Source organism: Magnolia sinica, chromosome 11 (assembly GCF_029962835.1).
Source record: "Magnolia sinica isolate HGM2019 chromosome 11, MsV1, whole genome shotgun sequence".
NCBI classification, from domain to species: domain Eukaryota; kingdom Viridiplantae; phylum Streptophyta; class Magnoliopsida; order Magnoliales; family Magnoliaceae; genus Magnolia; species Magnolia sinica.
The window spans coordinates 77,104,059-77,132,015 of record NC_080583.1 but is presented as its reverse complement, the minus strand read 5'-3'; the positions used below and the strand labels follow the sequence as shown (position 1 = coordinate 77,132,015).

Below are 27,957 nucleotides of genomic sequence, written 5' to 3'. Positions count from 1 at the left end.
AAGGTGGGCTGTGACGATCCAACGGTCCGATCACACCATCCTCGCAATCCAACGGTCCAAATGTCTCCTCTAAGCAACTTACACATGTCACGAATACATGTGGAAGGTCTTCAACCTCTAGAGACCCGACCCGTATCCGTCATTTAACCACATTGACACGGGTAACGCATGCCTCCTGCGTTGATATACTTTGAATGGCCCGGTGTCCGCATCACAAAGGGGGAAAAAGATAAAATAACACAAACATATACATAAGTATACATGAGTTAATAATAGAGAGAAAAAGTACTAGGAGGGGCCTTAGATCCTTAACTTGGGAGGGCATGTGGATCATCGTAGAATTAGGATAGGGAAAGTAAAGGTAGCCATGGCAAAGATGTTAAAGGAAAGGCCACATGACATTATATTCTTATAGAGTTGCTTGGTACTATGTGAAATTGGATTAGTTTGGTTGGCTAGTCTTTTCATGAAAATTTTACTGACAAACCAAATTCTAGATGAATGGAAGAGAAGCATTGCAATACCAATTTACAAAAACAAAACAGATGAACAAAGTTGCACGAACCATCAGGGGATCAAACTTATGACTCATGAGTGACACAAGAAACTTTGGAGGAAGGTGGTGGAAAAAATTGAGACAAGAATAAGGATCGTAGAAAATCAATTTTCTTTCATCTCAGGGAGATCAACAACCGAAGTTGATGGTCTACTCAGATATTTGATGGAAAAACATAGGGATAAGGGGGGAGAATTAACAACGGTTTTTATGGATCTGGAGCAATGGGGAAAGGGATGAGGATCTATAAGAATTACCAATGGTTTCTTTCATTAGATAAAGTTCCTAGGTAGATTATGCAGTGAGCAATGAGGAAAGGGATGAGGATCTATTGACATCGTCAAGGTCATGCCGTAACAAGGGTGTGAACAACCTTTGGTGAGTGAGATTGATGAGTGGTGAGTGGTAGTGGTGGGCCTTAACATGTTAAAATATTACCTTTTTGAGCTTGTTATATATGAGCTAATTGCCAGTGTCCAAGATGAGGTCCCTTGGTGTATGTTTTGCATATGACATATTATTGATTGATGAGACTAGAAAGGGTTCATATGCTACGTTGGAGGTTTGGTGGAAGGCAAAGAGTCTAGAGGCTTAAAAATCAGTAGAACCAAAAAAAGAAAAAGAAAAAGAAAAAAAGAATTCAGAATGCTCTTTTCACCAATGTAATTATATATGTGCGATTTTAATATAAGTCGATGCTCAAGAGACTTCTTAAGACTTGGAAGAGTAGAATTAAAAATGAGGTCATTCGAAGTAACCTATAAGCACTCCCAATAGTAGCTAAAATGAAGACGAGCATATTAAGATGGTTTAGTCACATGTTACTAAATTAGAGATGGCTCCTAGGAGTAGGGGTGTACACGAACCGAGCTAGCTCGGTTAGCTCGCTCGACTCGACTCAAAAAAGCTCGATTCGACTCGGTTCGAAGCTGAGTTCGAGCCGATTCAAGCTGATTTTTTGAGCTCGAAAATGAGTTCGAGCCGAGTTTGAGTAGGCCCCGGCTCGACTCGACTCGACTCGGATCGAATCCAGCTCGAATCGAACTCGAATCGAACCAGTTCGGTGACTCGGTTACTTTGCCATTTATGTTGCTCACCAAGTGTTTGATAAAATGACTCAACGAAGTGTGGCTGGTGGCAAGGAAGGTATGTACATGAAACAAATACCCTTTTTTTCTTGGTTTTTCTTGGTTTTTATGTTGCTTAGAAGGTATTTGATAAAATACTTGTAAAACCATTGCTTCTGTTCACATACACAGGGATTTTGAAGGTGCAGTCCAGGTGTTTGTGGAAATGCCTCAATGACGAACTCGGCTCAATCTTGGCTCGAACTCGGCCCGAGCTGCTAACCAAACCGAGCTGAGCTGGCCAGTTAGGCTCGAGGACCGAGCCGAGCTGAGTTCAAGCTGAGGTCATCTAGTGGCAAAGCCGAGTTGAGTTGAGGCCAACTCAACTCAGTTCGACTCAATGTACACCCCTACCTAGGAGGGGAACATTGATTAGGTTTGAAACACCTGAAAAGGGAATGAAAAGAAGGCCTAAAGTTATTGGAATTGAGGTGGTGAGAAGGGATATGAAGGCTTGTTCACTTCTCAAGGATAGGGCTTTAGATAGGATTGATTGGCAAAATAGGATTTCTAAAAACTGACCCAAAATAGCTTGGACAAGGCTATGACAACAGTGACCATGATGGTGATTAACACTTTAGAAACAATTATCCAATTTCCCTGGGTCAATTGACTTGAAGCCATAATAATGTCTATTAGTTGCTATAGACACTAGATGCGGTCCATGACTCCATATGGATAAGATAGATAATGGATCGGTAGCTTATTTTTGTCTCTAATTTGTTCTCTAAATTGTAGATTTTTAAGTAGTGTGGTGAAGTTTTACATTTACAATCACTGATTCTTTTGTTAGAGCTTTGTTCGTGAAATTAATCAAGTCAATTTTTATGTTATTTGCAGGGTAAAGATCGGTACCCTTATCCGATTGGTTATCACGCTGTTCGAACTCATGCAGGAAACATGTACAGGATGGAGATTCATGAAGGTCCCAATGGGCCTCTATTTGTGGTGTGTATTGAGCAAAAATGACTTTTCAGTTTTCACATCCATAGGAGGTTGTGCTTTTTAGGTGTTTCTTCTCTGACAACTTTTACAGTTTATTGTTGTAACATGTACAGATTTTGGATCTTTTGGTTTTATAACATTAGATTAGACAAATGAGGATATTTAGAATGCACATCAGTAAGTTATGTGCACTACCTCCACATGGCACTGTGATTGGTCATTGAGATCATCCACGTGGTTGGTCTAATGTAGAGTCTCATGCACATTATTTCTAACTGTCCATTTGATGCCAGCAATTGACTGGGTGGCTCGATGCTGATGTTCATTTTCCACGTGGCTTGTCAATCTTAAGACCACTGGATCAACTGGATGAGGGTCTACATCTCTACAGTGCCATGAGGAGGTGGTTCACATCACATCATATAACCCCTTATAACATTATTTATGTCATGGTAGTTTGTACAATTGTTGTCCTGGTTCCATTCACTCCTAAACACATGGACCGTCTTTTAATCTGCAGATCACTTCCACAGAAGGAGATTCATGTACTGGACAGACTCCAGATATTGCTTGGGAGCATTTTCAAAAGAGAAATGGTCCCCGTGTAAAGACGTGGCATGCAAAGAGATTTTCTTGCAAGATAGACGGGGTTGAGGCAAGTGTAAATGTTTTTTAGTAGTTATTATAATTAAACTATTTGCTAAAATAGCAATGTGAAACATAGAACTCTGTTTTGGTTGGAACTGTACAAGTCATGATGCTTTGTACTGCTTAGTTGGGAATCTGGGATTGAGGCATAATATTTTCTCAAAATGATATGTCAGGCCTTGGGACCATATGGTTTGACTTTGAGTCTATGAAGTATTCTTAGGGAGGCTGGTTGATACAGTGAAGGAGGTTCGAAATTTAATTCGATGGACCTATTGGACGAGATTTACAGAATCTGACCTTCTCTTTCTCTAATCCCTCCCTCAACTACTACAATCCAAAATTTCTATTAAGATCTTGGGGGTTCACACCTCAAAACTCTTTTGTTTCTGGCGGCCACAAATGATAAATGACTAGATTTATCTGTCAATGTTGTCATTGATAAAAAGTTTCATCATTGATACTATTTTTTCTCTGCTTAAAATATCCTAATGCTCTATAACTTGCATCCTCCAAATTACACGAAGTACCTAAGTCTACACTCTATAGGATACAACTCAGGTGCGGGCATAGGCATGGAATATGACTGGGATAGTAAAATCAATCCTACCTTAAAATGACTAGGACTTATTAATTTATTTTATTGAGAATTTAAAATGACCAGGACTTTAACTGTTGACCTGATAGTGCAGTGGAAGTCTCTTGCCATGAGTTTAGTTTTAACCTCATTATTATTTTAAACTAAGTAAATAACATTACTTTAACATAAGATCCTTAAAAAGCGAAAAGCAAAAAAAAAGAAAAAGAAAAAAAAGGGACCCTCCATGCATTTATATGTGTCTAGCAGTCTTGGAACCCTTGCCACCTGTATCTCAAGATTTTGGTGGAAGATCTTCCATAATCTACCCTTCACGTCCTTGACAGCTACCTGTATCCGCTAAAATAGTTTAAAAAATCATAAGCAAACATTCTGTAAAGGTTGTGGTGACATTGGTCACTGAAAGGTCCATTTGACCAAGATCCGAACAAGTCGTCAATTGATGCTTGAAAACCCGTGATATCCCAAAAGGATTTTGAGAGCAATGTCACCTAAATCGCTCAACCCTTACATTTCCCTTTTCGAATCCTTTGATCTGGACTGTGGGTTATTTACAATATGGATCGCTATTTTACCAACCTGTACTCATGGTTTCCATTCTTGTTGCTGATTAAGTGGGGGTTTAAATTTATATTTATAATGTTGAGATTTATTCTTTGATTTATGTAATATCGGGCATATAAGTTATAATATTACACATGCAGGATTTGCAATAATGATATTCATCATTTCATATATAAATTACATTATCAATTTTGGATAACTAACTAAATTGTGTATGCTTAGTAGTATGTATTGTAGTGATCCACATGATCCTACCCCTAAGGTACCATGTATAGGAGGAAATATTGTACTCCATACCCATTCCTATACCATGTTCCCAAGCGAGCCGCTGCAATACGGGTATCATTGTTTGAGAGAAGCTCCAAACCTGCCTCTTCATTAAGCAACCAAGGAAATGGTGATTTCTGATTCATCCTCTTTCTATAGATGAAGCAAACACTTCAGATTGAATGTTCTGATTTTTTTTTTTAGATGATCATAATTCATGTGAGATCAACATCTAACAAAATGTTTCAACGCTACATGATCAAGGTGTTCCGTATCTGTTATGATATGGCCGTAAAGGCCGATACTACAAGTAATGGTTGTGACCGTTACATGATACGGGGGTGAAAAGGGGCAGTTGATTTTTTGGGACCATATCGGCCATTATAGGGGTTGTAGAATAACAACCGTTACCTTTGTAACTGTTAAAAAAACCAATTTTTCTCTATTTAAATCTATTTTCTCCTCATTTTTTCACTTTTCTCATTAAAAAAACTATTCTAGACCATTCTACAGCAGATTTTGATCACTCTTACTATAGTTTTTAGGGTTAAAATCATATATTGAAGCAATTTGAGCGAATAAAAGGTCCAAGGGCCATTTTTTCACAAAATTTTAAAAAAGTGGTATTTATGCCTTTTTTCTAATTTCTAGTTATAATGCTTGATTGCGATGTGTAAACATTAGAGACATATAACCACGTTCATAAATTAACCAGACAACTCAATACAACACTCTCACCAAAGAGTGGACCGTTACACTGCCATAAACATGTTCAAAACAAAAATGAATACATATTTATAATATTTACATTATTCGGGATTTTTTAGATATTTTTCTAGAATTTTTTGAGTATTTTTTTCTGACTGTTATAGGAGTCACAATGGTTGTTACGCTTCCACATTAGCCGTTACAGCCACCGTTACCGATATGGAATACCTTGGACAAGATATTCCCACACAATAGTTCTCACCCATTGATGGTCCCTAGATGAATATAACTTTTGCAAATGACTTGTGAGTTGAAAATACATTAATGTTCCCAAGTACCCACCTTCATTGAGGAATGCACACCTCTAGCCTACCATATAGATTTGAGCACCGACTTTCTTCCTCATTTGCGTTCCTCCTAAAATCTAGATGCCAAAAAACCCCACCTATCGTCTCCATCTTCTACGCTCTAGAGGATCATCGTGTCACCAAGGGTCCGGGTGTTCATCTGGTTGGCCATGGCGATGTGTTGAGGACGATTGAGAGATGTGTTGTGCAACAAAGGAACTCTTAACATATTCAGAACAACGAGCTTATTGAAGGATCAAAGAGGCAAGTGGGTGTGTCATCAAAAGGGATTTCGAGGGGTGAGTGGGGGTGTGTATGAATGGTCAAAGAGAGAAGAGGTTGAGAGGGAGATCAAAAGGGAGAGTGAGAGGAGGAAAGGGAAGGGGTGGGGAGGGAGATAGTTTCAGAAGGGGAACAAAGGGCTCTAAGTTAAGGGGGAGATTGAGGGGAAGGGTGAGAGGGAGGTTTGGGGGAAGGGTAGGTTTTGAGAAGAGAGGCATTAGGAGCGTGGCGATGGAAAGCAAAGGGACTGGGTGTAGGGAGGAAGGGAAGAAGAGAAGGGGGGAGAGGCCTTTTTCATGTTTTATGAGCAAAATGGTATAAGAAAGAAGAAAAATTGAATTATTTTTTTTAAAAATTAGAATTTTAAGTAAATTTTGGGCCCATTTATGTAATCTACGATTATCGTAGGATTCATACGATTCGATATGATTTGATACGATTCGTACGATTATTTGGGATTTGCAATTTGGGTGTACGATTCAAATCGTACACCCATACAATACGATATGAATCGTACTATTTGTATTGTAAATTGTACGATTTTGATAACACTGCCTTGCACTTTTAGAGCCAACTTGTTTCACTCCTAGCTGGTGCTGTTCTTGGTCCGCGTTGCACATGACCAAACCATCTAAGTCTAATTTCCCTAATCTTGTTACCTATTGGTGCTACTCCTAAGTTCCTTCAAATGATTCATTTCTAATTCTATCCTTCCTCGTCTTGCCACTCATCCATTTTAACATTCTCATTTCAGCTATACTCATCCTCTAAACATGTTCCTTAAAGCATGGCTTGTCTTAATTCTATCCTATAAAATTTCCCTTTCAGTTTGAGTGGTACACGACAATCACATAAAACTCCAGACACACATCTCTGTTTCTTTCTCCTAGCTTGAATTATATGGGCAACATCCTTCTCAATCTCTCCACTCTTGTGAATAATATAAGGTATCGAAAGTGGTCATTTTGAGGTGCTTACTTGGTCATCAATCTTAATTAATTAATCATTTTCACTCCTATTGTAACTAAATTGCACTCCATATACTTTGTTTTAGTCCGACTAATTTTAAATCCTTTTGTAACAGGAAAAACCATCTTAATGATATTTTGTGAGCAAATTGCACCTTTAAGTAATTTATATTATTGTCAGATTGAACTAGTTAATGTTGTTTGACATTTAAAGACATCTTCCTGTTTTTGGTGATCTCGTTGATTTGCTTGGTTTTTTTTTTTTTTTTTTTTTTTTTTGTTTTGTTTTTGTTTTGTGGTAATTTTGGTTCTTTGCCTGTGAAAAATTGCTACATATTCAATAAATAATCTTGGCCTTCTTTGTAAAAATATAGTGCATCATTTATTTATTAGAAATGCTTCAGTGCTCTCAGAGCACTATGACTAACAATGCATGTAGTTGTATTGGTACACATAGACAGCCCAATCCCTTAATCTACACTGTTCCTTAGGTCCAGCAAACATTTTATGGGCTATCATGCAAATATCACATAGATCTGACGACGACTAATCCACTTGATCAGTGGCCCTTAATATGGATCACTGATCATATAGTTGCATGTAAGATCTACGATTTAAAAATAGTTTGAGTCATCAATTTGATCCATTTATTTTTTAGCTCTCATCAGGGATTGCTTATGATTCTAAAGAATTACCTTTGATAGGCAATCATAACCATCTCATCTGTGGCTTGGAAAAAGGATAGGTGGATAAAAATGCCAAACCAAGGACAGACTGGATCATCCGATCAGTGTGATTCTTGGTTGTACACTAAATGTGTTCTAGATTTAATGTACAGTTCAGATTGATCAATTGACAAGCTGTCCAAGTGAGCTGATGCCATGCAACTATGAGCAGTGGAACTTATAGTGCTCTGAGGAGTACTTCTCTTTATTTTTTGTCTCCCTGTCCTTATTTTCTTCATCTCTCTCTCCCTCCACTTAGAGAATGTGGAGGGAGCTGTTATTCAAATCTGGGAATCAGCCAGTTAACTATAGTTCCTTTTCTCTATGGTGAAATGCAGCTTTTTGGGTTCAGAAACCCACATGTCCAGCGGCTGCTTCGTGAACTTGCGGCAAATGTCAATGGAACGGCTGAACGTAGTTCGATACACCCTAATTTCTGTAATGGAGCTTCGAGCTTAGAGCAGGAAATACGATCTCCTGAATCATGTACTTATCCTGACTTGCTCCCATACTTGGGAAAGCGACAAAGTACTGGGAAGAGAAGTAGGAAACAGAAAAAAATTGCTAAAAGTTCCATTAGTGGGGCTAACCTAAAAAGATTTCGAAGTCAAGAACTGTTGAATGATGCAATGGTTGGAATTGCTAGAAAAGTGAATAGAGGGAATCGTGTTGATAATCACCCCACTTTATTGGAGAGATCTACTGAATCTGAGATTCCTAACCATCATCTTACTTACTCAAAGAAGGAAAGTGTTGTTACAGTGAATGGTGAAATCCCTTATTTTGCGGGCGTGGAGCATCATAGCGATGGGAAATATATGACTCTAACATCCTCTACTTTTGATGAAAATTGTATGGTACATGAAGAGCTGGGAAATATTTCAAAACTGGACCCGACTGCTGTAGCTGAGAGAGGCAAAGATGCCATTTTGGTCAAGGGTGATTTGTTCTTGGAGTCTCCTAAACTTTCCAACCGTTTTGTGAAGGAACCTATTCTTTCTCAGGAACACAGCAAGCTTGTTGGTGCCGAAGTTTCTTGTTGTGTAGCTGGTATGCTTTCCAATGTGAACAAGAAACAAGTAAACACTGCAATGCTAGTTTGTTAATATTGCTTGTTGAAAATATGTTCAATGCATGAATATTCTGATCACCTACTATGTACATATGCTCATTACATTTTCAAGTGCTTTCTACTTGCACGTAAGCCAATGTCTTTAGTTTATGAATGCTACTTGTTCCGATGGAACTCCTTTTGTTACTTAAAAATTTGGATATAAGCTCAGAGTTGAATCTAGATCAGAGAACTTCAGCATAGCCTTCTTGATCTTTATTCACTTTTTTCTTGTCCCTGTACTTGTCTAACTACACCATATGATGGTACAAACACCTGACCTGAGAAACATGGATACGTAATTTCATATGTTCCTTGAGACTGCGTTACTTGAAGCCTTAGGGCCCTACTGGTTTACAGAAGTTTCCATATTTGATCTTTGCTCAATATTCAATGTCGCAACGGGTGCATCTGCAACTGCTTTCATGTTTGTGGATCCTTCAGTTTTTAACTATATCTTCTTAAAACCAGTGCTCAAAGTTCTCTTCCATTTGCTTCATGTGATGTGGCACCATTTTTTGAGCACACAGGAAATCACTCAAAACTCGGAGATTTTCATTCCTTGATATTTCTTAGAGACATGTTTTGAGGGATGCAAACTTACTGGTGAATTCCCTATAGCAAGAAAATGGGTTCTGGCCGATCCTCTCATGTGGTTCGTCTTATCCACTAGCTTGATGGATATTGTGTCTCAGTAACAAGTTTCATTCCCTACCAGAAATAGAACACCATTCCTGAATTCATTTGATGGTTTTTCTATCACATCACTGTTTTTAAAGTTCTGAAATTTTCCATGGAATAGCTGGGTTGCTTGTGTATTATTGGCTCATTGTCCACTAATTTTTCATAATGCTTATCTGAGGATTTTTACGCATTGCCATTCATGATTTGCATTGCATTGCATGTTCTCTGCCTACACTTGAATGGTAAGTTGAGTAATGCTTATTTATTTGCTATTCATTTACACTTTTTTTTTTGGGGGTTCCTGATGGATGAGATTTTTGCGCTTGTTCACGAGTTCAGTCTCTTTCTGGAAGGCATGTTGATCAGGGTACTGATTAAGTTTGGAATGCCTTACACACTGATGGTGTTTTAGGAAGAGCTTCCACTTGGAGGACTCTACTCTTGGGCTGATGTGTGCACTGTTTCTAAGGCTGATATGGCCTTCAATTTCTTCTTTTCTTTCCACTACTTATCTAATTCCTTTTGGTTATTTTGACCAATAAAATGGTTACCTATTACTTCTACTTCAAAGTTATGTCCCTAGTTTTAGAAGTACATTTCTCCAATGAATCTTGAGGATGGAACCTTGATACTGAACTTGCAGTACAGCTACAGTTATATCTTCCTTTGATCTCAACAAGTGAAAATTTCTCACAGCTTGATAGGTTCACAGATGTGGATTTGCAAGTTGATGATTCCTTGGCTGCAACAAAAGAAAGTGATGGAGAAATCCCAGTGTTGACAGAGTTTAAAACTGTGAAGGATTTGGATTATTGTGTGCCTGATACATTGGACCTACAAGGTAATGGTAAATACTTGACCTGAGGATACATAATATCCACAGGTCCTTACTCTATACTTGTGGGGGCCATGGTTTGGTAATCTAGACTGTTGATATGATCGGTCCTGTGGTGGATGGATGACACCCTGAAAATCTCCTTGATAAACAATCCTAACCCTTTGATAAGTTGCCTGAAAATAGGCAGTTGAGAAGAAAAACAGCAGTGGCCAACATTCAACCGACAAAATGGCAAATGATTGGATAACCAGGATCTTCCAATCTTGGAGGTTTTGGGGGGCACGGTACATTCAAGATGGGGTCCTCGGGTCAACAATCTGGACCATGAACCATGGGTCGCACATTTACAAACTAAAGACCTGATACTTTGCATATCCTGCTGAGGATCATAAAATTACTTCTTCGACTATGTTGCAAACTTCAACAGCTGTCCGTTGAAAGCTATCCTTCTTCGACTATGTTCTCATTTTTAAGCACTGGTCACATACCCTTCATCGGCATCCTTTAGTTATTAGTGAAAGATAGTGTTATTTGCAGATGATGTTGCTGATTCTGATTCCGATTCTGAGGGCTGCAAGGGTGGTCCCTGTAACGTCAAAGATGAACTTATGGCAGCTGAAAAATTGTTGGGAAACTCAACATCACATGTTGATCAGGTAGTTGCGGAAGATATGCCTGAGCTGAAACGCAAAAGTAGAACATGCTCTTTGAAATGCATGGATGCTCCTCACAAGAATTCACAAGACAATGAAGAGACGTCCTTCCCTGTGATATTCTCACAAGACGTAGTTCTATCTGAGGGGCCCATAGTGGGATCACATCCGGAAGAAGAAATAGGCACATCCAGCGCTTCGAATGCAAGTTCTGGAAAGAGTGACTTTGATTCTGTGGGGCAGGATTTAGTAAAATCTATGATGACATTGCTGCTACCACAAGCGCTTCCTTTACTGAAGAAAACCTCAAAGAAGAAAAGGGCGTTGGTTGAGAACGCAGGAGTTCCTTTCACTAAATGTGACCCTTGTATAAATTTGGAAGGGTTGAAGTCTCTGAAGGAAAATGATGGGACACACCACGTCACAGATGTTATATCTCAAGGTAAGGATGTTCAACCTTGTAAAGTTACAACCATAGTGAGAAAAGTCATCTAAAACTTGAAAATATAGCAACATTTTGAGCTATTTTCAGAAACTGAAAAGTATCAGTAAAACATCATGGTATTCCTCTTTGTATCACTAAACTTAAATATCATGGTATTTATATGTTATAATGTTTGTTCTTTATTTTCAAGATTAATTTTATTTTTATCATTTTAATTATTATTTTTCAATATTCTTTAATTTATCTTATTTTGCAAGATATTCCTTAATGTATCCTGTGACAACTCCCATGATAAATTCCCATGCAGAGAAATAGCCAAAAATGAGATATGTCACTTTCTATACAAAGCCTGGTAGGATTGCTTTTTCTCGATTTATAGTTTCTCTTTGTTTATTTAGCCTTATGGTTGGTTTATTTGGTCCTATGGTTGTTGAGTTGACAATAGAGTGGCATATCATCTTGTGAATGATGGATTTTGTGTTTTTGCAGGTGAGCTTGCAGCTGGACCTAATATGGGATCCAACATTGATAAGGAGCAAAAAATGCATGTTTCTGGTATAATTCTTGCCAATTCCCTATTTAGAGAGAATAGATGTAATGAGTGTTTAGCCAATCTGCCTTTTATAGAAAGAGGGAGCCCTCCAGATGTCAAGTCTGTTATTCCCGACAGCTTTGAAGATGAACAATGTGCATGTGATGTTATTAATCTGAGAACACTGCATCATGATCTTGGTAAAGCTGGTCCAGCACTTCTCGATAAAAAAGCACGTGATCCTGATATCTCAAGGTTTCTGGGCGATGCTGATGGGGTTAAAGAATCATCAAATTGTCATTTTGGAAATGGCAGTAAGGATGAAATCTTGCTTGATGAAGCAGCTATGCTGTTGAATGATCCTCCAGAGAATGATACGATTCTTGTATCTGTTGCTCCTTTCAGTTGTACATCTCCCAGTAGACATAATCTTTTGGAAGGAGAAAATAATAAACACAAAAATTGGGATGGGAGCACAATATTTACTGAAATCAATCCTGAAGTGGAAAGTTCTAAAGACAAGGGAATCAAGATCATCTCTGATGGTATTGAAGGTATCGCTACTTCGGGGACTGTTGCTGTTGTTGATGGTATTTCTCGGTATTCCTGTTGTGAGTTTGTATGCAAACATGAAGTTCCCGATGTACCAGCTGATAAACCAACATACTGTCCTGGTTTCAGGAGCAATAAGACTGGTTTTAGTACTGAGTTTGAGCATGCTGCCATTCTGCCTTCCAGTTCAAGCAAGAGTTTGGGAACTGCGAATATTGAAATTGGGGAAACTTCTTCTCATTTTAGACATAGCTCTCCAGGAACAGATTTTCAAAGAATCAATATTCAATGTGATCCTGCTAACTCCGATACACACAGGTTACCAACAACCACAGATAATCAAGATGCTAACTTTGACACCTCCAGATTATCCACAACGACAGATGCAAGAACTGTGAACTTCGTTGGTGGGGTAGGTACTATTCCAGAAATGCAAATTGATGACAATACAGCAGCTACTGGAACAGGCAATTCCTTTTTTGGTATTCACAAGACAGATGCAGCTGCTTCAACTGGAGACTACACCGTTTCTAGTCACCATGTGGGGAAGCTTCCATGTTCACTTCGTCCTTCCCTGAAGTACAGTGGTCCTCATTCTGAAAGTATAGTTTTTAGGAATATAGAAAACAATAGTATCCCTGAGACGAATTCTACTATGAACACTTTACACACCACAGAGATTGGTCAGGCCACTGCTGCTGATGGAAGCATAAATAAGTTACCATCATTTGCCCATGAAATCAAGCTTGAAAGGCAACACCACAATATGAACATTTCTGAACCTGAAGGCATGTTGTTCAACACAGCACCCCATGTAACCCAAAATCAAGCATTGGTTGTGCCGGCCACTGATGAAAGTGGTTTTGGTCTGTCCATCCAAGATGTGGAGAGGCATCAAAGGGATACTGTCAACAAGCTGGTTGCATCATACAAACCTACAGAATGCAGCAATGCTGCATCATGTATGCAGGGGAGAATTTCCCCCGATAACAATGGAACTGATGTCAGGGAAAATCTAGCTTCTTCAGATCTTCCCTGCTATGGGAAGTCTGTTAATAATGAATGTGAAGGTCCTTTTTCTCGGAGTGAGATAAACCAGAAAAATGTGCTACAGGATGATTTCTTTCCAAAAGAGACTAAGCCTTGTAATGAGTTTGGGGGATTTGTCGAGCTTGTTGGTTGCTATGTTCACCCCATGCCGATCTTATCTGTACTGTTAAGCATGAAGGATGATATTATACATATTTGTGTTTTATGTGGCCCTTTGGGAGAACAGAGAAGAACCCTTTTCATTTATGATGTCCCAGCCAAGGCACTGAGTGAAAAGTGCCCTTCTTTTCTTGGTTATGCATCAATCATGTTGCCGCTTTCTAAGGGCACATTCAACAAAGATGTAAGTTTCCTGGGTGGTACATGACACTGATTTTGGCTTATGAGATTGTGTTATATACTGATTTCAGCATTTGATGAAGGCTACTATAACCTGCTGTTCATAGAGTTTCATAAAGAATGAACTAAAACATCCATGTTGTTTGTGTAACGTGGACAGGACTGTTGATATGTGCCACTTCCCAAAATGCAAGGGGATCATAATTTTGCACCCAATACGCATCGAATCAGTTGCCTGGAAAGAGTTGGTTAACCCAGAAAGTGAGCAACTGTGCTCATTCAACAGGCAAAACAAGATTTGGATTGATAGAGTTGTCCAATTACTATGGATTTTGACCTATATCCCATTCTCATGTTGGCCCATCAGATCAAAGGTCCTGATCACCCTACGTAATTGCGACATGTATGGTGTAGAAGACAGTTATAGAACTTCTGTAAAGTGCTTGTTGCATATCCTTTCTCTTTGGCGTTTTGCAAGTTACTTAAATTTGTTATTCCTTTTACCAGATTGCATTTGAGAGATCTGGCTTACAATTCACTCCAGATGGACAGTGCCTTGTTTTACTTAACAGTATCAAGGTACCTTGTTGCAGGTTGTTTGCCGTCCTATTTTTGTATGACTCACAACTGTACTGATTGGCTTTATGAACCATGAGTGACAATGTTGATTCTAACTTATTCTGCATCTCAGGGAACAAAATATCGATTGTTTGTGCTCGGTGTGCACATCAGATTGCTGCGAAGAAAATGCTGTAAAAGTTGTCCATGTGCAGCTTGGTTGTGTTTCAGTTGTTGTCAAGTTGACAACTGCTGAGAGTATTTGCTGTGTATTAGTTTATGAACCATGCTATCTTGTTGTAGCTGAAGAGAGCGGGAGACTGCATGTGTGGATAATGAACTCGACATGGAGGTGAATTTTCTCTAGGACATACATTTATTTGGAGTCTCGTCTTTTGCATGGTCCAATACACTTTATATCTTGATATGCACTTTCAAGTTACTTTATATCCAGTGGATGGTCTGAAGTGCTATTATTTGTGTTGAAAGTCCTCAATCAATGAATTTGGAGAGTTATTTTTCTTAGCTGGCTAGGGACAGATCATTTAAATATCAAATACAGCGATTTTAACCCTGTTGTTGACACCTTACACTTTGGGCATCCAATAATCTTGCAGTGTTCTAAAAATGCTTGGTCCTGTGAGAGATTTCGTCATCTCATTTCCTATATTTTTGCTAATTTCTTGTTTTAATGGGAATATATAACTGAGATGATGAGTGGCAAGATGAGGAAGGATAGAATTAGAAATGAATGCATTTGAGGGAACAAGTTCTATATATGTATATTTTTCCTTATGTGCTTGAGTTCAGGTGTTTCTATGCTGAATACAGATACAAGTTCATTTATCTTCTCATACATGTTTGCAGTGCGTGGGTGGAGGAATTCACTCTTCCAAGCTTTGATTACTTATGTCCTTCTCTACTGGAATTAAGAAGAATACCAAAGTGTGCTTCTCTTTTTGTTGGTCATAATGGTATTGGAGGCTTTGGCTTATGGTACGCCGTGCTCCCTCACATCACAAGCTCAATTTTTTATTGTTCATGTGTCTTACGTATCCTTCCATATTTCTTCTCCTTATCGTATTTTGGTGATCTGGTTCCTCGGACTTGGTATACATTGTGATATTGTCTGCACGATTAAATGCTTGGGGTCCTTTCTATTTCCTTTTCTAGGTTTTCCGACTCCCTACATTGGTTATGTTGTTGTAATCACTAATATATTCACTTGCATTTTTGTCCTTGGGCTTATTCTGCCACAATGTGTACTATATTGGAAATATCAAGGGACACCATTAGTTATTGTATCCAGATCATCTTCGTCATTTTCTACAGGCTTTTGGAGATTAGTGACCATTGCAGTGTTATTTCATTGGTTAAACTCCAAACTCTCCCGGCCAAGCAAGTACCTCAATAATTTCTTCCTTGATACTTTTGTGCATCATTCAATCAGGTAGTCGAGTGCCTCATATAAATCATGACATTTAAGCTACACTTGGGACATGCTGTATAGGCTTGCAAAAAAAGTTGGTACAATAACATGAAGAAAGTTATGCTTGGTTTTGGTGAGTTCTATGGTGTTTTTCACCTTTAAATGGGCAACATCATTGTAAGCAGAAAGGAGCCTGAAAAGCTGCAATCAAATTATCAAATCTTTAGGTCAGAGCTAATATTTTGGTGGAAGTTGGAATACTACGATATATTGTTGTCTTGCAAACTAAATTAAATGAGTTCTTCTCTGAGTTTGCAACCTTGTTGGCTATTGTCTTGATGAGTTGGTTTTCTTTGACTCTTGGGGCATACAACATGAAAAAGAGTTGAGTTAAGTAGGAAGATGAGAATTGGATAATATTACAAGAGCCAACAAAGTGATGCAGGACATGAAAATTAAATATGATATGCGAGATTTCAGGCTTAAGATCACATGAGTTCAGAAACAATTACACAAATTCCATATCCTACATGAAAGTCTAAACATTCAATTAAGGGGAATCTATGCGGGTCCAGGCCTACACATGATAGGGCTGGATCAATAAAAATTATGAACCAAACGATACTTAAAAATAAGAAATAATCATCCACACATGCATAGTAATCAGTCCCTAATTCAAGGGATTCACCAATTTCAAATCAAGGAACCCTAGGGTAAGAAAAGGGGTATAAAATTAGAGATTTGAGTAATTTAGGGTTAGGTTTAGGGATTTTGGGTAAAAGCAGAGTAAAAGAGAGGAGAGAGACGAACCAAAGAAGTACCGTACGCGTGGACAACAACAATGACCTAGACGCACGTGCGTGTGATCTCGGCCGCACGTGTGTGGGGCCCACTATTCAGAAAAAGACCACCTTAGCCCTGGTCGGCCGGGGATGGATTCCAAGACCCCCAAATCTCAGCTCGATCTGATATACGGTTTGTGCGTGGTGCTCCGCCGAAGTTTCAGCCCTCCTGTAGGGCCAGATTCTGAAATTCTGCTGTAGGGAGGAGAATTGTTGCAATAGATGATTGATTCGAAGTGTAGATGATGGGGTAAGATGAGAAGAAGGGATGGTAGAAGATGGGTAGTAGAGATGGCGATGGATGAGGCGAATCGGGATAGATGTGGCTTCGCACCACGGTAGTTAACCCTTCGATGAAGGGAGGGCTTCGCACCCAATTAGGCTTCACAACTCAGAGAGTAGGAAAACGTAGAATTTTTATTAATCTTGAATGAATGAAAAAAGCTACAAGGGGTGCCTATTTATAAGAAAACCCTATACCCCAAAACTCACGCCATGTCTGCAACCTATTACTTGGCGATGAAGTAAACCAAAATAAAAACTAATCAAAGAAATCTAAAGCATCCATGATGTTCTAAATAACATTAATAAGCAAAACCTAAAATATGAAATCAATCTGACTAGTGGGCCATGATCATGAGATCCCATGATGGACTTTTCTTGACTAACGGGCCCACTCTTTTGAATCAAAACTTCGTCTTCTAGCTAGGAGGCCCTCCCTGGATGTCCTCATCAATCCAGATCAATGGTGGGGCTCTCCTTTTGGCGTACGAGCGTAGGGAGGGTGGTGTGCGTGCACGTGTGGATGGCGTGCGCGGGATGTCCCCATCAATTCTCTTCGGCTGCGAAGATTTCGCCATTGGAGAAATAAAACTCCTGAACCGCTTCAAGATGTAAGGATCAAGTCTCTGAAACTCCTCCTCAGCGAGCCGCGTATTGGTTGAAGCTGGACGTGACTTCCACTGGACCAGGTACTTCTGAAACCCGCCGTCCGACGTTGAAACTATCTGATGGTCCAGGATATCCTCTATTTTCTCTCTGGGTGTGTGAAGGTTAGGTATGGGAGGCAGAGGCTGAGAAGAAATGTCAGGAAGAGTAAGTATGGGAGGTAGAGGTTGGGAAAATGGGTCGGGATAGGTAGATATGGGAGGTAGAGGCTGGGAAAATGGGTTGGGACGGGTAGGTATGAGACGTAGAGGCTGAAAAAATGGGTCGGGAAAGGTAGGTATGGGAGGTAGAGGCTGAAAAAATGGGTCGGGACGGGTAAGTATAGGAGATAGAGGTTGGAAAAATGGGTCGGGACGGGTAGGTATGGGACGTAGAGGCTGAGAAAATGAGTCGAGAAGGGGCCATGGTTCAAGGGATAAATATGGGGAATGAGGACGGGTAGGAGAAGGGCTGGACAAAGTATTAATGGTCCCCTGAAAAGTAACTAGATCCTCCACGTTGAATGTGGAACTAATTCCCATAAAAGGTGGAAGATCTACCTCATACGCATTGAGACCATTTCGTTTTATAATTTTGAAGGGTCCAGCGCTAAGCGCGTGTAACTTACGAATGACCCCCGGAAGGTACCGCTCGGGCCAGATGCGGACTATTTCTTTGAAACGTTTATGTTGGTATGTAGAAAATTTATAATGTTCATTACTAGTAGTGATCTTCTGCCGATTTCTTGATGACATGAATGAATGTGATGCGCAAAAGACTCTGCAGGCTCTGACACCCTATGAGACAGTGACATAGGGACAAAATCAATAGGTTTTTCAGGTTTATAAACAGTAACGACTTCATAAGGACTGAGATCTGTGGACCTATCGACAGAACTATTAAACGCAAACTCGACTGTACGTATTACCGTGTCCCATGTTCTGGTGTGCTCTATATCCCTCCTAGGGGGAGACTCATCTGGTAGATCATCAGGAAAGACATCATGTAACTCATCCATTATCGGAATGGCCTCAGTGGGTAACTCTACACTAACCTCTGGTGCACTCTCCAGTCACAAGGCCGCACATGTCGTACCCTTCAAAATAGTGGTCTTGATGTCTCTCATAGGGTGGGTGCACGGGTGCATACCCATAATTGATTCCTTCACCAACTCCATTCATTGGTCTATCCTTTAGGCCACCTGCCTGAGATTGGACATCTATCCCAATGGTGGGGTTTGTCTTGTTGATGGTCTTTAGTCGGGTAATGCGTACATCAAGCTGTTCAAAGCATTGGTCCATTTCCAAGCGCTTAATCAAAAGCTCCAACTTCTGGGACAACTTGTTTAGTGACTCTTGCAATTGTTCCATGTTTAGTGTAGGGTGCCAATCAAAATTCAGTAATATAGTTGTCAAAATATAAGATTTATTTATTTATTTATTTTTATTTTTTAAGAAACAACCTAGTTTCTAAAAGCGAAAAAGGAAAGTTTTTTGAAACAAGTTAGGAAAGTTTCTAAAAAAAGTAGCCTAGTTTCTAAAAATGAAAGAGGAAAGTTTCTAAAAAAAACAAATTAGGAAAGTTTCTAAAGAAAAGCGACCTAGTTTCTAAAAATGAAAAAGGAAAGTTTCTTAAAACAAATTAGGAAAGATTCTAAAGAAACAAATTAGGAAAGCTTCTAAAAAAAGCAAATTAGAAAAGTTTCTAAAAAAAAAAAACAACCTAGTTTCTAAAGAAAAAGAAAAAGGAAAGTTTCTAAAAATAGAAAGTAAGTTAGTTTCTAAAAAAGAAAAAGGAAAGTGAACTAGTTTCTAAAAAAGAAAAAGGAAAGGAAGTTAGTTTCTACAAACAGATTAAGAAAGTTTCTAAAAAATTAGTTTCTAAAAATAGAAAGCCAAGTTAATTTCTAAAATAATTCAAATAAGGGGATAATAGAAAATTTCAGCAGCTTATTTCAGGGTTTATGGACTTCTAAACAGCCACATATGATGAGAATTGATGCGTTATGGACATAAATAACCAAACCCCAAACATGTAATGAATTCCCCTACAAGAACCCTAGGCTTTGATACCAAATTTGATGAAGGACATGAAAATTAAATATTATATGCGAGATTTCAGGCTTAAGATCACGTTAGTTCAGAAACAATTACACAAATTTCATATCCCACATGAAAGTCCAAATATTCAATTAAGGGGAATTTATGCGGGTCCAGGCTTACACATGATAGGGCTGGTTCAATAAAAATTATGAACCAAACAATACTCAAAGATAAGAAATAATCATCCACACATGCATAGTAATCAGTCTCTAATCCGAGGGATTCACCAATTTCAAATCAATGAACCCTAGGGTAAGAAAAAGGGCATAAAATTGGAGATTTGAGTAATTTAGGGTTAGGTTTAGTGATTTTGGGTGAAAGCGGAGTAAAAGAGAGGAGAGAGATGAATCAGAAAAGTACCGCACGCGTGGACAACAACGATGGCCCAGACGCACGTGCGTGTGATCTTGGCCGCACGTGTGTGGGGCCCACTATTCAGAAAAAGGCCACCTTGGCCCTGGTCGGCCGGGGATGGACTCCAAAACTCCCAAATCTCAGCTCGATCCGATGTACGATTTGTGCGTGGTGCTCCGTTGAAGTTTCAGCCCTCCTGTAGGGCCAGATTCTGAAATTCTGCTGTGGGGAGGAGAATTGCTGCAATAGATGATTGATTCGAAGTGCAGATGATGGGGTAAGATGAGAAGAAGGGATGGTGGAAGATGGGTAGTAGAGATGGCGATGGATGGGGCGAATCAGGATAGATGTGGCTTCGCACCATGGTAGTTAACCCTTCGATGAAGGAAGGGCTTCGCACCTAATTAGGCTTCACAACTCAGAGAGTAGGAAAACGCAGAATTTTTATTAATCTTGAATGAATGAAAAAAGCTACAAGGGGTGCCTATTTATAAGAAAACCCTATACCCCAAAACTCACGCCATGTATGCAACCTATTACTTGGCGATGAAGTAAACCAAAATAAAAACTAATCAAAGAAATCTAAAGCGTCCATGATTTTCTAAATAACATTAATAAGCAAAACCTAAAATATGAAATTACATCTGACTAGTGGGCCACGATCATGAGATCCCATGATAGGCTTTTCTTGACTAATAGGCCTACTCTTTTGAATCAAAACTTCGTCTTCTAGTTAGGAGGCCTTCCCTGGACGTCGTCATCGATCCAGATTAATGGTGGGGCCCTCCTTCTGGCGTGCGAGTGCAGGGAGGGTGGTGTGCGTGCACGTGTGGACGGCGTGCGCGGGATGTCCCCATCACAAAGCCTGGAGCTTTCTTGTCATAGTAGAAAATCAACACATTAGAGCACTTTAGGGTGGATGTTGGTCTATGAGTAAGAATCTTATGCATCTTCTCCTAATGCTCTGAGCAAGAAATGAGTGTTCTTAGTGTAACAAATGCACTTCAATAGGATCTGCCCATGTAATTTTAGAATCATTGGATCCATGAAAGATGTGTTGCTTCTCATAATTAACATTGAAGTCTTTGAACTTGTTTTGATTCTTCATTTTTGTTAATATCTTTGTGCTTGTAGTGTACAAAACATATTATCGAAAGTAAACAGGTACTATTACTCCCTGTATACCAAGTTTCTCCTATCATAAAGAATTTGATGAACAAAAGGAGTTCTTCTTCTTCTTCTTTTTTTTTTTTTGAAAATTACAGAACTTTATTGAAAAGCAACAAAGAAGGCACACCTACTACAACCACACAAAAACAACCCAGCTCAAAGAAGAGGAAAATTTCAATCTCTAAGAGCCTCTATACAAGAAATCCAGCCCACCAAGCAATACTTGGAGGAGCTTAGATTGTTGAAGCATCTCCCATTCCTTTTCCCCCTAAATAGACCAAAGACCAGCTAGCAAGGATAATCTTCACACCACCCACTCTTGCTTGCAAAGCATTACCTCATGCCATGAAGAAAACAACTCCACTGGATCTAGCATTGTCCATGACATGCCAACATTTTTTAGGAAACTAGCCCAAATCTCGTTAGTACACGGGCAATGGATGAAGAAAATGATCCACTGACTCCGTGTCTCTCATATACAAGATACAAACATTTAGGATTGTCATTGCCCTTTTTGAATATTGTTGATCGTCGATACTCTCAGTAGAGAATGATTTGATGATGATAATGTGAAGAAGAGATGAGAATATTGAGAGAGAGAAGAAGGAGAGTTTGGGAGAGATGATGTGTTGGGCTTACTTGCCCTAACATATAATATTTTATTATAATAAAACATATAGTACACTGCAGGAGAAGAGGGAAGTGTGCACATGCACTTACCCTAAAAGGGGCCGCTAACTACATACACAATACACTAGCATTCTCTATACTCCCCCTCAAGTTGGAGCATAGATGTTGATCATGCCCAACTTGTCACGAACACGATGAAGAGCATCTCGACTCAAAGACTTTGTAAGAACATCAGCAAGTTGATCCCCAAATCAAACAAAAGGAGTAACGATTTCCTTAGAAGCGACTTTCTCCCGAATAAAGTGACAGTCGACCTCAATATGCTTGGTTCGCCCTTGGAAAACTGGGTTACGAGCAATATGGATGGCCGCTTGGTTGTCACAGTGAAGAGGAACAGGATCCGAAGGAGGATAGCCAAGTTTTTCAAGAATGTTGCAAAGCCACACGAGGTCACACATCGCATGAGCCATAGCATGATATTTTGCTTCAGTCGAGGACTGGGCAACAACTGGCTGCTTTTTGCTCTTTCAGGTTATAAGATTGCCACCTAGGAAGGTACAGAAGCTGGATGTAGAGCGGCGATCAAAAGTACTACCTGCACAATCAACATCAGAATAGCTAGAAAGATGAAGATGATCATGCAACTGAAAGCGGAGGCGAAGACCCGAGGTTGATTTTAAATACCGAAGTATGCGGCAGACAGCCATGAGATGGGAAGTACGGGGAGCTTGCATGAATTGGCTAACAACCCCCACCGCAAATGAGAGATCTGGGCGAGTAATAGTCAGGTAAATAAGCTGGCCTACAAGTCATCGATACATCTCGGGATCAGTAAGGAGAGCATCATCATTTGGTCGAAGCTTCTGTGAAGTTTCCATGGGAGTGGTAGCAGGCTTGCACCCTAACATGCCGGTCTCCATGAGAAGATCAAGCGCATATTTTCGTTGTGATAAGACCAATCTGGATGATGAGCGAGCAACTTCAATTCCGAGGAAGTAGCGAAGAGGACCGAGATCTTTGATCTCAAACTTGGTCTTCAAAAAATCTTTGACCTCCCTCATTCCAGTAGAATCACTACTGGACAGAACAATATCATCCACATAGACAATGAGAACCATGATGCCCATCGATCGACGACATATAAAGAGAGAATGATCGGCATGACTACGAACAAAGCCAAACTCCAAGAGAGCCTGACTAAATTTTTCGAACTATGCACGTTAGGATTGTTTGAGTCAATAAAGAGCTTTCTTCAACCGACATATAAGTGCAGGGTTGTGAGAAGCAACAAAGCCAGGAGGTTGATGCATGTAAACTTCCTCTGTAAGATCCACATGGAGAAATGCATTCTTAACATCAAGTTAAAACAAGGGCCATGATAAATTAACGGCCAAGGAGAGCACAACGTGAATCGAATTAAGCTTAGTCATCGGAGAGAATGTCTCGAAGTAATCCACACCATGAGGCTGTGTGTAACCTTTAGCAACAAGACGGGCTTTATAGCGATCAATTGAGCCGTCTGGAAGAAACTTGATCGTATAAACTCATCGAGAGCCGACAGGTTTATGGCCTAAAGGAAGTGGCACAAGGTCCCAGGTATGATTCTTCTCAAGAGCAGACATTTCTTCTATCATCGCCTTTGTCCAATCAGGACTCTGAAGAGCATGTGAGAGAGATCTAGGAATAGTCTGTGGTGAAAGGGAAGCTGCAAACGACTGAAAAGACGGTGAAGGATGATCATATGAAACGAAATTACTAATAAGGTGTTGAGTACAAGATCGTGACCCTTTGCGCAAGGCAATGGGAAGATCTAAACTCGAGGTAGGAGAGTCACCTGAGCCAACATCCAAAGTGAGCGGAAGGGTGGATGGCTGAGCGTGTGAAGATTTATCTCGACGATGATACACCCGCAGAGGCTTAGGCTCACCCATATCACCAACAAGATGCTGAATAGAGGGGAGGAGTTTTTCCATGATCACTAGTGGAAAGAGGAGAAGAGTTATACTCTCCCTGACTCGCAAGAGGATCACAAAGGGATCGGCCTGGAGCGAAGAAAAAAGAAATATCCTCAAAGAAGGTTACATCGGCAGAGACATATTTCTTGCGAGTTAATGGGTCAAAGCATTTATACCCTTTCTGACCCCGAGTATACCCCTAGAAAGACACATTTAATTGCCCTGGGGCTAAGTTTATCATTACTCCCATTCAAAATTTGAACAAAGCATGTACAACCAAAAACTTTAGGTGGGAGAGGAAATGGATTATCATGAGGATACATTGTAGTAAATGAAGATTTGTAAGACAAAATACGAGAGGGTATACGATTAATAAGAAAAGTAGCAGTGAGAAGAGCATCACCCCAAAAATGTTTAGGTAGATGCATACCAAGCAGAAGGGTGCGAGCAACTTCAAGAAGATGACGATTCTTTCGTTCTGCAATACCATTTTGTTGAGGTGTGCGAGCACATGACGTCCTGGACAAAATATCACGTTCCTGCAAGAAGGACAAAGGCATTAGACATGTATTCCCCCCATTATCAGAATGGAGGGATTTGATGGAACAATGAAATTGAGTGCACACTTCATGATAAAATACTTTAAATGCATCAAATACTTCACATTTAGATTTCAAAAGATAAATCCAAGTCATGTAGGAATAATCAAAGGTAACAAAATATCTAAATCCAAAACTAGAGGTAACTGGAGCAGGTTCCCAGACATCCGAGTGAATCAGAAGAAAAGGTTGAGATTTCCTCCCAGAAGAGCTAGGAGGAAATGTAGCACGATGATTTTTAGACAATTCACAAATATCACAGCATAATGTTTTAGTGACAGGTAAGGAGGGAAACAAAAGTCTCAATCTAGCAATGGATGGGTGGCCTAAGCGGCAATGCCACCGAGTCATGGACTCTTGATCTAGAGAAAAGGTACTAGAAGCGGCAATGGATGTATCATCGAGAAGATAAACGCCAACTCGCTCATGCCCCCCACCAATCACTCTCTTCGTCTGTAAGTCCTGAAACAAACAATAAGAAGGGAAGAAGGTAATGGAACAATTGAATGATTTAGTAAGAGAGCTAACAGACAATAAGTTTAATGGAAAACGAGGCACATACAAGATTGAGGACAGACAAGGAAGAAGAGAGGGATGGAACCAATCCCAGAGATGGAAGATTGGGTTCCATCTGCAACTGTGACATTCTGAGTGTGAGGAGAATAAGAAGAAAAGAATTGACACTTACCAATCATATGGGAGGAAGCTCCAGAGTCGATGACCTAGGAGGTAGGAGATGATGACGCAAGAAGGGCAGTACCTGACTGGGCCGAAGCTGCGTGAGAAGACTCAGGAATATCATGAATGTGAAGCCGCATAAGGGCATCATATGCAGCCTGAGAAATGATAAGAGACTCCCCTGAAGTAGACTGCTCAGCTGTCAGGATGGAAGATTGTATCTCAGAAGCAACCGTGGATACAACAGAAGTAGCGACATATGTCGGACGACTATGTAGCTGCCAGCAATAATCAACCGTGTGATTAGTTCCACAGCAATGTGAACAAATGCGGGAACCATCACGTCCACATCCATCACGACCACGAAGACTACGGTTGCCACGACTGCGATCTCCCTCGCGGCCTCTACCACGATCACCAAAGCCAGAAATGCACCCCGAACCCAAGAATGGTACTCGAAGACCAAGAGAGGACTGATTGCCAGCAAGATGTGCCGAACGCTTAGGTGGCACAAATGAATGAGAAGGAAGAGTAGAGGCAGTAACACGCTGACACATGGCATAGACTGTCTTCAATGGGGGAAGAGGATCCTGCAAAACAACTTGATCTCGAACATGAAGGTAATCAGAACTCAACCTAGTTAGGAACTGCATGATACGAGTATCATCCCGTTGCTTATGAGCATGTTCATGATCCTCTTTACATTTGGAAGGAAGAGGCTGATACATATCCAACTCATCCAACATACCCCGAAGCGTCGAATAGTAATCTTTTAAGGATCTGGAGTTTTGTTGGAACCGACCAATTTCTTGAATAAGCTGGAATATCCGTGAAAAATTTTGAGATTCCGAGAACATATCATGAAGCGTATCCTAAATACCTTTAGCCGATGATAAAAACATCATTGAGTGGCTAATCGAGGAATCCATACTATTCAACAACCATGCAATAACTTGATAATTCTCTTTTGTCCAAGACTTGTAGGTAACATTTATAGAGTTTAGGGGATCATCCAAAATATAAGACAACTTGTCACGGGCTCCTAAAAATACTTTTACAGATTGTGCCCATTGAAGATAGTTGTCATCATTCAACTTAGTGGAGGTAATCTGCAAGGGGTTGGATTCAAGAGACCTTATACCAAGAGATGAGGGCCCTTTATCAGCCATAGGAGAGTTCAAGAGAGATAAACCTATGCCAAGAGATCACCTACTCTAAGAAAGATTGATTCAAACAACTCTATCTCACTCAATCCTTCAAGTTAATAAGAGATAAACCTCAAACAAATATCAATCATCCAAAATACCATGAAACGCAATCAAAAAAGCCCTAACCGAGTGAAAAAAGGGCCCAGCCGCACGTCCGTTTGAGGTTAAAAACCTCTTAAACATTGATCTTAAGTAAAAAATTCACCAGAAGAAGGTTTCGGTCCACCTTGAGGAAAGAAACCAAAGAAAAGCTTACCGATTTGAGGTATATCGAAGAAAAACGGAAGATGGGCCCAATTTTTGAATTTCTCTATTTCGCCCAAAATATCATGAAAGGAGGTCCAATAAATTCTGAAAAAATCATGACAAATCTTCTAAAATCAAGATCTTTCAAACCCCTAAACTTTTAGCTCAAACGGAGTCCATGTGTCCGTACAATGCTGACGTCAGCCGTACGGCTGCTAACATCAGCAAGGTGACGTGTCGCCTCTCAAATTGTTGGATGCAGAATGCCTGGATCTAAGCTCTGATACCAAGTAGAGAATGATTTGATGATGATAATGTGAAGAAGAGATGAGAATATTGAGAGAGAGAAGAAGAAGAAGGAGAGTTTGAGAGAGATGATGTGTTGGGCTTACTTGCCCTAGCACATAATATTTTATTATAATAAAGCATATAGTACACTGCAGGAGAAGAGGGAAGTGTGCACATGCACTTACAATAAAAGGGGCCACTAACCACATACACAATACACTAGCATTCTCTATACTCTTTTCCTCCCAACCAGTGTTCGAAATATCGATATCGCGTTACATGTCACATCCTTGGGTTATCTCACGGGATGTATCGTTTGTATTGGGTAATTTATCGCACTTTTTAGGAAACATGGGGAAACATTAGGAAAATGGTTGAATTTTTCAATGAAACTTTATGTATTGTTAAAAAATACCTTAATACACACTTTTAAATCATAACATCTCAAAAAAGAAGTGCACGTAATAGGTTTCCTTTGTATATGGTCCTAAGTTATACACTGTTTGACTGAACTAATGCAACTATTTTCAAATTGAATGCATAACATATAGAGTGTATGTGATGATTATTTCATCAAACCTCCTAAATACTTTAAAATTAGTGTCAATTTACAGCTGGTTGAAGGGAAATTTTGAAAAAAATAATATTTTAATAATTTTCTATTAATTTTTAATTAAAACATATATATATATTCTAAGAATTGACAAGGACTTGACAAACCAATAGATCAGCCCTCATACATGCTTGGTTTCATGTTTGGAGTACAACATTGCAAACAATTTGGGAGAAATTGGGGAAAATTTTGAATTTTCCCCAATCCTACACTCAAATTTCCAAATTAAAGTGCATGTGATGATCATTTCATCAGATATTCTACACATCTTTTCATGAATAGTCACATCTCCTTTCATGGTGTCTCTTGATTGGTTTCGACTTTTCACCAGCATTTGAATTTAATTTTCTCCCAACAAACAACTACCCACAAGAGACCCTTATAAACACCCCTTACGTGTCCAATGGCCATGATTGAAT

General features: G+C 39.6%; 1 protein-coding gene across 8 annotated transcripts in view; it reads left to right on the top strand.

Moving 5' to 3' along the window:
• LOC131219413 (uncharacterized) overlaps positions 1-27,957 on the top strand; it is a 41,253-nt gene that overhangs the window by 7,654 nt on the left and 5,642 nt on the right. The window contains exons 2-11 of one of the 8 annotated variants that reach the window (XM_058214534.1): positions 2,524-2,631; positions 3,149-3,283; positions 8,074-8,785; positions 10,243-10,371; positions 10,894-11,463; positions 11,956-12,021; positions 12,094-13,943; positions 14,447-14,532; positions 14,631-14,849; positions 15,365-15,493. In XM_058214534.1, coding sequence (XP_058070517.1) covers positions 2,524-2,631; positions 3,149-3,283; positions 8,074-8,785; positions 10,243-10,371; positions 10,894-11,463; positions 11,956-12,021; positions 12,094-13,943; positions 14,447-14,532; positions 14,631-14,849; positions 15,365-15,493 — 4,004 coding nt within the window. Of the gene's footprint in view, positions 1-2,523; positions 2,632-3,148; positions 3,284-8,073; positions 8,786-10,242; positions 10,372-10,893; positions 11,464-11,955; positions 13,944-14,446; positions 14,533-14,630; positions 14,850-15,364; positions 15,494-27,957 lie in introns of those variants that run through there. The other 7 variants (XR_009158194.1, XM_058214532.1, XM_058214533.1 and 4 more) reach the window with 7 other exon arrangements.